The sequence below is a fragment of the Papaver somniferum genome, chromosome 8, assembly GCF_003573695.1.
Source record: "Papaver somniferum cultivar HN1 chromosome 8, ASM357369v1, whole genome shotgun sequence".
Lineage (NCBI taxonomy): Eukaryota > Viridiplantae > Streptophyta > Magnoliopsida > Ranunculales > Papaveraceae > Papaver > Papaver somniferum.
Genome location: NC_039365.1, coordinates 144672687 through 144682869, shown reverse-complemented (window position 1 = coordinate 144682869; position 10183 = coordinate 144672687). Strand labels below are relative to the sequence as shown.

Below are 10183 nucleotides of genomic sequence, written 5' to 3'. Positions count from 1 at the left end.
TATATAAGCAGAGAATTGAATTTTGGGTGTCCCACTAGATAGATGAACCCCATTTTTAAGATGAGTTTTTCCATATATTATCCTTATGTATACTCTCGTGTTGGACCAACCGGTTCCCTGAGGTTTTGGTGGGTTGGGAGTCCGGGAGTCCGCTCGATTTCTGGGAGAGATTTACACGAGACATGAACAGAATTCACCACCACATCAAAATCAAACCCCGTTTAATTAGCGCGTATATAGGCCGTTGCGAGAAAAATGCTAAAATCGTGTGTCTAAAGTTACGTCGTCTCACAAACGCGACCACCTTTCAATTTCCAAAAACCGACCTAATCTATTTAGGAAACAAGAGTTTCATATAATAGAAACTACTGTAAATTAAAACAAAAATATCCTGATTTAGATTCGTTACCTGCTTTCTAATATATCTTCTATATTCGGTATATGTACACAGGTCTTGGCAGAGATCATCTTCTACATCTACACGTTTTCTAGAATCAGGGTTGTTTATTGATATTTACAGAAAAAGAGAAATCATGGGAAGAAGGAAGATAGATATTGAGAGGATTGTTGATCCAAACAAGAGAATGGTAACTTTTTCTAAAAGAAGAACCGGAATCGTGAACAAAGCTACTCAGCTTCTTAAGTTTTGTACAGATATTGTCTTGATTGTATTTTCTCCTGCTGGAAAGCCTTACACTTTCAGTAATTCTTCTGTAGGTGTTTGTGATATCGTTCATCGATTTATCGCCGATCAAACGAAAGACAATAAGAAAATTAAGAATTCTTCTTGTGTTCAACAATGCAGGAAGAAGAATGTTGTTGTTGGAAGTGATCGTGATAGTTTTTGGTGGGATAATATAGACATGGAAAAACTCGATTCTGTGGAAAAGTTAATGTCTGTCAGAAAATCTTTGGCAGTTTTGAAACAAAATCTGACTGCAAGAAAAGAGAAACTTGTATCATCATCAGCAGCAGCATCGTCATCTCCCTCTTCAACTATACAAGACTCGATTAACGATACCAAAGAACATTGTCGTGAATTGGATCCCAATTTTGAGTCGCAGTTTGATGGAAAGTCTACTATGTTGATGTTGCAGGATGAGGTTGGCGGCAGGGACGAGGAAGTGGAAGGCGGCCCTTCAACAGATTTGGCTTTGTAAATATTTCCAGATACTATTTTTTTTGTTTTTAGAAGGTTTATTTGAATTTAAGATAGAAATTATGATGTGCATTGCGATTTTAATATAGTGTTAAAATAGTTTATCATCATAATAAAATTTTGCTTTTTAATCTTTCTAAGATCGGGACAGTCTTTCATCTGTAAGTTCGCTTTTCTAATGATAGCTAGGCTTCATCTGTATAGGCTGTCAGGGTACAAGGCAGTAGCGCGCTTTAGCATGAATGCGGCACTCATCATACTATCGTTCATTGCCATAAAATTTCTAAGCAAACATTGACAAGATTTACTCAGAACATGTCATGTAGTAAAATTGTGCAAAATAGATGGTTTTTTTCATTAAAGTGTAAATAATGATGGTACAGACAGAATATCAGAACAGATGTGATCCGTTTTATACAAATACATACATTCTACATAAGAATAGCTAATCCTTCTTAGCTATGAGATATATCGAAGAGATTCACCATCCATTGCTTTAATCACCCCATATTAGTTGATATATGTTCCTGCTAGCAGGTCCACTGATCAGGTTGTTACTGTGCCTCTTCAGCATCTCCTCTTGTGCCTCGACATTACCATCCTTCAATAACGATGTATACGAAAGACAAGTTAGATTGATAGTTGCAATGAAGTCAGATTACAAGAAAAAAAAAAGATAATTATGATCATCCAAACCCCTGTTAACATCATTTTCCAAAAGGTGTTCTTCAATACACATATACTGCTAACTTAGTTTTTTCATATTTAATATTCCAACATATGACGGTAGATTCTTGATCGAAGTTCAAAGAACACGACATATTGCATTGATAAAAATGAAAATTCTATAGAAGCATCAAGAAGAGAAAATAGGATGAGCACTCACAAGGAGAGAGTATGCACGAGCGAGTGACACAACTGTTGGGTACAAATCAAGAACACTGAGAGCAATCTCTTCAGTAACCTGGGGGACCTGCATCAGTGAAAACTCAACTAAGCTCAACTAAGATATGCAAGATGTTTGACAAAAGAAAAAACCAAAGCAATAATACAATAAAGTAAGTTACTCTATGAACTATAATTGTACCAAGACCGGAAAGACAAAATCAATAAAGTGAAAAAGCACAGGCGGCGTATATAGATAGATCACACAGAAAAATTCAACTAAACAAAATAAAGATAAAAAAGCTTAGTAATGAAGGGAGACCAGCCCATATCTCCCAAAAGCCACGACTGATAGGAATGACCACACTGAGTCCTTCACTTCATAGCCCAGGAATCCAGTCAATAAGTAGGCTTCCAATCAGCAAGGGGAGGATGCTCCTGCATCATATTCCCCGCCTAAGAAGCCTCACTTGAGAGTCGTTGCTCTAACACAACTTAATCAAGGATGACTCAAGAATCTATTGGAATGGCCAGATCAATCGCTTTATTCCAAAGTCCTGGGGTCCGGTTAGTCGATACAGTTAACATCGGAAAGATGCTCCTGCATCACATCGTGGGGGAAGAAGAAAGATAAGATTTCTCCCGGTCCAGAATGTACATGTTCTAGAGTCTACACTTCTACACGTGTCAGTGAAAGGAGTAAAACCTGCATGAGTTGGATAGCGAATACGTCACTGACTGTTACTTTCTCGAGATCTTCACACTTCTTAATGAATTCATTATACGGAAGGCAAGTTCCACTGTTTTTTATCATGTCATTGCAAACTTTCTCCCTGTAATATTGAGCTATTGCTTGTGTAAGATAACCATATCTTCTTAGGGTGTCCACCAAGCCAGTCGTTCTGTGAACATCAAAACCTTCCAGAATTTCCGTTGTGAAACAACTGCGAGCAGTACAGGAAATCATTCATCAAAAAATTGCAACAGGATCCCATTTTGGTATGTTCAGTCATAGAAAGCTGGTAAATAATTGAAGTTTAACAAATGTGATTATGCATAAAAGATTTGTCATAGTGAAGAGATCACGCCAATTAATACAACCAGTGAAACCAACGCGTGATAAACAAACTAATTAACAATCCCATATTGATGAAACTACCCTTAAAAACCCAAAATCCATTGAAATGTACCAGTCCAATGTACAAGTCTGTAATTAAGACGTGCTCTTTCAATCATGCTTGGTACCTTTAGCTTACATCACTGAGCATCTGGTTTGTATTCTTTAAATAGCAGACGAAGCCAGAATCAAGAAACCACCCCGACTGAGATGTATCTTTGTTTCCAAAATGATAACTAAGCTCTGGCCTACTAATGTTGGTAGCAATTGTAACTTAGCTCTATACCTTGATAATATTAAAACAAAAGAAGGATAACAGACAGGGGTCTACTTGGATCTGTAAATGATTCATGCTTTTGTATCACATGCTTAATTACTTATACTTAATTCCACAGCACCGTACCATTCTGATAAACAAGAAAGCTTACAGTTCAATCAACACTCTGCCACTTGCAGTAGTCAATCTGTTATATGGACTTAGAGAGCTCAGGGCTCTATTGAACTCAAGATAGAGGGGAAAAGGGTAATACAACAATAAGTGGAACCATCTTACCCCTTCCCTGAGCACATTATACTACTAATCAATCAAATTTGTGTATATAATAATCTACTGAACAGTCTCAATAAATATAAACACAGTATATCAAAAGCCGCAAGCTGTAAACCGTACAAAAAATTAATAAACACTTACGCTGTTTTGATGGCTTCAGATGCTTCGATAAGATTTGGATCGCCTTCCACGAGATATATAAGTTTTTTAATTCCACATCTCTAGAAAACAACATTTACATGTCAAATTAAAAAGTAATAATAATAGAAACAAACTTTGGTAATGCAAAAAATAGAGAGCTAACTATATACTGATTGAAATATGAAAAATAATTACACTCTTAAACAACACAGGTCGCCTCAGTCATTCTGACATTAGAAATAAAGAGCTCAAAGATATGCAACAGCCAACAGGAGAAAGGTGTGTCGTCAGTTGGTTGATAATTATAATTATCATATCTTAGGACCTACATACAGCATGGTTCAAAATTATTTATTTGTTGAAACTCATAAGCTAACAATACAAATAAGAACTCAAGCCTGCTATTTTTTAGACTCCGCTCCCACAAACAAAATATAATTACAAATACAAATATAATTTATTTGTTGACCAAAGGCTAACTTCAGAGAGTAGAAAATTGAATGAACTTTCTCATATAACCGAACTTATCAAACTTTAAGGAACTAGTCTAACACCATGAAGGTTGTAAAGCTACATTTTAGTTGTTTTACTTGAAAGATGTTCAGTTTAGTTGTAATTCAGCAATCAATATGTGACTGGCTATCAAAAATTTATACCATCCGATTTCCAGTACCATAAATCTTATAATAGCTGCAGTTGTTTGTTGTCTTCAATATGTAAAAAGTCTACAATGTTTATCACTGTATCTGCAAAATATGTAACGTTATGCAGGACTTCTGTTAACTACAGCTGCAGTTCTACTATTGTCTTCATCTATATAGGATGTAATAGACATTTGAAGTATCACACTGACATGAATAATGCGCTAGGCTAAGAAACCACTTGTAATAATGATTAAGATTGATTTTCAAAAGACCAAAACAAAGTACTTGTAATCATCACTGAAGGTATTCCAAAATGTATTACGACCATCAGAAGCAACACGTAAATACTGACTCCACAAAAGAAAAAGGCACCCATTATTCAAGTAAGGATTAATACCAGAAGCCTCAGTTTCTGATCTTTATAACGACTGTCTCTGATTGACATGCGTAAATCATCAACTTCCTTCCTCTCAACGATAAAGTCAAGGACAAATTCATTTTCAAGGTGCTTATTCCGAGCTATCCATATTGCATCACCAACAGGTAAGCGTCTAACCTGAAGTAGTATCATACACGAAAACATCATCAGCGACAGCCGAACCAAATTGCCAAATGTAGTAAATACCAACTACAGAAAGTGAACAAACACTTTTACATATTGGCGTACAACAAAATAATCGGACAGATAAACACTATAAAGAATCGTGCTAAATTCCCTCGTGAACAACTTAAAAAGACTGACAACGACAAGATAAAAATCTCCAAAAGGTGATAGAAGCAAAAATGCAAAATGAATTTGGGTCACTTTGCACCGTACTAATAATGAAGAGCCATAACTTAGTAGTGGCAGATGAGGCATTCTTATTGATATTCAGGTGGACAAGGATGGTTTTAATGAAGTATGGCAGATGAGGCATTCTTATTGATATTCAGGTGGACAAGGATGGTTTTAATGAAGTATTCGAACAGTTTGATCCAATCAATTTTCTTTGAATATCATAAAACATATCATTAAAGTAACTCAACACACTTGTGAATGCTGATGACTATTGACTAAATTATGCTCTTGAATGAATAAAAGATATGTGGGTGTGTGCGTTTGTGCGTTTGTGCTTGCTTTATATTTGCTTAAAAATGTGTATCTCCATTCTACGTAACCTACCAAGTATCAGCTGGTTAAGTTTTGTTAACATTTTCTAGTCCACTTATCCTAAACTATGCAAGTATGCACACGCCTCCGAGTCCTTGTGATAACGGACATACATATATTTTACTTACATTAATATGCAATTCGCCACATGCACACTGTCCCTAACAAATCTACCAAATCCATGTACATATTCTTTACTTTTCATCTAGCTAGCAAAGCAAGTATGAAAACTCATTAGACATTTAAGAAAGTTCAAACTGACAGAAGAATATTAACATCTGTATAAGAAACTTTCAGTCAACCTGAGCAACTCTGAAGTTTATCGTGACTAACCTCTACTTTAATTTTGAACTCAGAGCCTATATTCTGAATTATCTTTTTCGACCTAGCCCTGCAAATCACAGAAAGAGGAAAAGAGTCATATATATACACGCAAATTTAACTCATATACACTTTAATTGCAACAGACAAAGTGTGCAGAATAAACACTATCAAATTGACTAAGACATGTCAAATTACAGGACAAGAGTCAGATAACTGACCCATTTTTACTCTTAGTAAAATGCTCTCGATCATCCAATATCAAGATCACATTATAAACATCCTTAAATCTCTCCCCAAATTTTAGAGGAGGCATCATTAGAGCATTCATATTAGCATCACGACCACCAAAACTGAATGGTTTCTGCAATTAAACAAATTAGTATCTTTAGAGAGAAACCAGTCAACAATAAGTCATATGGAAACAAGTACATATTTAATTGACTGATCTCAACATGTATATTACTCCTTTACACATACAGAAGAAGAGCAAGCTTTTAAGGCTAAACTACTCGGTGCTGAATCAACGCGACATGAATAATCTGGAACACGTGCTACACCTGCACAAGAATATCTCGTTTGACTATTTCCACCTACGCAGGAGTCTAATTGACCGTAAAGTGGCAGCTACAGCCATATGAATCTTTTAGTAGATAAGTGTTTTTTAACTTCATTAGAAATATGACGGAAACATACCCATATCTTCAACAATGGAGGTGCTGGAGGATGGACGGGTAACCTTTCCCATGGTCTGCCTACACTCTGAGAGCAACTCATCCAATCTTCCATTCTACAAAATGAAAGATAAGGAATCAAAACGTTTACAGAGTATTCGGGTAACAACTTGAGCACTCAAACAAACACTGAAGTTAAGTACAAAACATAGGTATTTGTCTATAAGAAGAAAATGACATTTAGCATAGGTCTGAAAGAATATTAGAACATGGATAAGAAAAGGACACAAACAAAACGTCCTAGGCAGTCGAGACAGATGATCCAGCAAATCCAGCATCCAAAATTCCAAATCCTACATGGATGACCAAAATAATCCTTAGAATAAAGTTTACCTTCTTGAAAACTTCGTCTATAGCAATTGATTTCTCTTGACTGCTTGAATCCCATGTAACTTCTTCATCAGACAAATTACTATGACCAAATTCTAAATCCGATGCATCTGGGGCATTTTTGCGAGCTTTTATTTTGGATGTGCCCAAATCATTGCAATCAACCGAACATCTAGACAAAGGGATGGTTTTTGATAGGCACTCGCGGGCAGCTTCCACGCCTTCCTGGGTTAACATGTACCTAGACAAAAAGGAAAGTAAAGAGCATTTAGGGATGCTTCTCAATCAAAAAAGTAAAAAGTAAAAAAAAAAAAAAAACAACAACCAGAAGTTGCTCATTATATTTTCGATCTTGTATACTGCAGATAATAAATTGAAGTTCTTCTTATATCTTGAATCTTAATAGGTTGAACCTAGATACAGCCATAACCAATCTTAACAAATTTCAAACCTTCGTATGAACACCAAGGGTAATGTCATTTCAAGTTTCTGAAATGCTTATGTCGTAAATTGCAATTGTGGGTTAAAAGAAGTCTGAGACCCACAAAATGTCAAAAACGAGAAATAACTGAAATTGCAGACTCAGTTTCAGAGCAATGAGTACTGTAATTCCCTTTAACGAAACTTTAATAAATTCCTCCAGACAAGATGGAAAGACAATTGGGAACTTTAGCAAACATGTGCAAGTACAGATAAGGTTGAAAACAAACTCTGCCGATAAACAAGTAAGAAAAAGGCAAAGGTGAGACTTCATACTTCGCTGGATTACTCGACTTGACAATTAATCCTCTTTTTATCAATCCCCCCATGGCGCTCCATCCAGTATACCACTCATTACCTGAATTTCCACCTTGAATAGGTTTGCCTTTTCCCCTCTCTGGCCTACAAGTCAAGTAAATCATTTATTTCCAACCAGACCTAATTCAAGTTTCAAACAACAGATAGATAACACCAATATGTTACTACATACATAATCGGCGTCCTTGACAGTCCACTGGCCTCAGCGGCATCAATAAGTTCTTGTTTCTTCATGAATTGAGTACCTGTTCCATCTGAAGTTCGTCTGAGACATACGAAAAACCATTCAAGGAAACCATTGTTACACAAGTTTACAACAGAACAAACAACCAAATAAACATAAGAATATCAATTAAAAATGAGACCTTTGGTACTTACTCATAAAGGGTAATCAATAGTGCATAAGCCACGGAATTCTTTTGCGGTAAATAACGCTTTTTTCCTTTACTTTTCTTCCCTAAAGTTTTACACACAAACCATGAACACATTTTAAACAAAGCCCATCACTTAGAAACACTAATGCCATTCCTTTACTTAAAAAATGTAGAGAAACAAAAATGTATAACTAATAACTAATCAATCAAAAGTACACCTTTCTGGGGGGAGCACTCTTCAGGCTCAGCAGAACCCGGATCCGTCTTGAAAAAATCTTGACAGAGCTTCAACATCCAGTGTCCCACACCCCTAAAATTACAATGCAACACAATTACATAATACCAGTAAATCAAGAACGAAGAAAAAACTAATCTGTAAACAAACACTGTGAATGTACTTTATCTTTTTGAATTCCGATAGGGTTTTGACAGGAGTTTTGGTGTCGCAAAGATTTTTGTATGCCTTGTAAATAGTAGAATCGATATTATCAGAGATTCCTTTAGGTGTTTCCGCCATTTCTCGCCTCTTCTTCTTAATGAATAACACAAGTTGTTCGTTTTCAGAACAAAGAATCCGTTTTTCAACCCAGTGATCCATCACCGATAAAACCCTAAAAGAAGTGCAGTGAAGAGTGACTGAGTGAGAGAGGAGATTGGTTACAAGTTCAATATGGAAGAGAAGAGGAGAGAAGTGAAGAGAGGAGAGAGACAGTGAGAGAGAGAGAGACAGTGAGAGAGAGAGAGAAGGTGTAATTTGAATTTTGAACCAACAGTCCGTTTTCGCCTGAAATCAATGTACATGTGAAGGATAAAGAAAGGAATGCTTTACCAAAATATATTTGGGTTCAATGAGGCCTGTCCGGTTCTACTTCCTATGCACCATGGCTTAAATTCCATTTACCATACCAGGTGCTTGGCAAATTACCCGCATCACTGCGGGAAAACGATTCAGTGATGGAGATGCTACCGAACGATATTGGCTATAACGTCATGGCGATTGTCTATAGCGCTCGATATAATAAATATCACCAATGATAGACTCTATTCCGTCTATAAATATTCACACCATTCCTCTTCATACTTTCTTTTTTCTCTCCAATTTTTTATGAACAAAAATATGCTATTCTTAATTGTTTTTCTCCAAATTTTTGTTGTATCCAATTTTTCCGCAAAATGAAACTAAAAACAAAAAGAAATTGAAAAGTCAAATAATCAAACAGTATTACAGCGATTAAATTGAATTACGAGCAGAATAAAGAATATGAGTTTCAAAGTGTTAGACACCTAGATGGTGATGGTACACTCCTTATACACGTATCTGATGAGTGCCAAATATTGTATATATTTATCCCTTTTTGTTGGCATTTAACTCATCTTTTGTGCACTAACGCTCCATTTTATCCCATATTCTGTGTTTTCGTTGTTTTCAAGAATAATTACTTTTATTAATTAATTTTGCATTTTTAGGTACCAAATAAAGCCTGGTTAACTCACGGAGCAAAAAGAGCAAAGAAACGGCAAAGGCTCCCCGCAGAAAGGCATCGAAGAATGATGTTCGCAAGAGCCGGATCAACTAGAGGTGGGCTTGAAGAGGAAGAAATTACTCTTAAGAGAAGAAGTGGGCTAAGAAAAATTAAGGCCCAAGCTCAAATTCTAAACCTAAGTCCAAGACCAAGCCCAAAAGCCCGCCTCAGCTCTCATCCGTCCGATCTGATCCATCATCTACGCATCCTACGGTTTCGTATTCGTTGGACATCAAACTTGCTGCTCTCGACACATACTACAGCACCTAACTCCATCTGGATCCATCAGTTTTGTTGTGCTACACAATCCAACGGTCAGTCAGAGCACGTTCTATCGTAGTCGTTCGATTCAGCCCAGTCGTGACGATCCATCATCATCCACTCGCTGCGCATCAATTTCAGATGATTCCGCTCAACACCGTATCATCAAATATCCCATCACCTACACCAGTCGAGC

General features: G+C 36.4%; 2 protein-coding genes across 2 annotated transcripts; one reads left to right on the top strand and one right to left on the bottom strand.

Moving 5' to 3' along the window:
* Positions 1–354: 354 nt before the first annotated feature.
* Positions 355–1230, top strand: LOC113301778 (agamous-like MADS-box protein AGL29). The gene has a single exon (XM_026550593.1). It carries the CDS (start codon positions 534–536, stop codon positions 1158–1160), a length of 627 nt encoding a protein of 208 aa, XP_026406378.1. The 5' UTR covers positions 355–533; the 3' UTR covers positions 1161–1230.
* Positions 1231–1490: 260 nt separating this feature from the next.
* Positions 1491–9045, bottom strand: LOC113303327 (crossover junction endonuclease MUS81-like). Its single transcript, XM_026552358.1, has 15 exons — positions 8602–9045; positions 8422–8513; positions 8208–8286; positions 8002–8094; positions 7788–7913; positions 7035–7272; positions 6664–6757; positions 6448–6527; positions 6189–6331; positions 5980–6037; positions 4894–5052; positions 3853–3932; positions 2751–2988; positions 2046–2132; positions 1491–1760 (listed from the first exon to the last, which is right to left on the bottom strand). The coding sequence occupies exons 1-15, from the start codon at positions 8799–8801 to the stop codon at positions 1656–1658; spliced, it is 1872 nt and encodes a 623-aa protein (XP_026408143.1). The 5' UTR covers positions 8802–9045; the 3' UTR covers positions 1491–1655.
* Positions 9046–10183: the final 1138 nt, after the last annotated feature.

Coding starts and splice junctions, on each gene's coding strand:
- LOC113301778 (XM_026550593.1), top strand. CDS start 534: ATGGGAAGAAGGAAGATAGATATTGAGAGGATTGTTGATCCAAACAAG.
- LOC113303327 (XM_026552358.1), bottom strand. CDS start 8,801: ATGGATCACTGGGTTGAAAAACGGATTCTTTGTTCTGAAAACGAACAA. Junction 8,287..8,421: donor AGAGTGCTCCCCCCAGAAAG/GTGTACTTTTGA, acceptor GTAAAACTTTAG/GGAAGAAAAGTAAAGGAAAA. Junction 7,273..7,787: donor AAGTCGAGTAATCCAGCGAA/GTATGAAGTCTC, acceptor CTTTTTGTCTAG/GTACATGTTAACCCAGGAAG.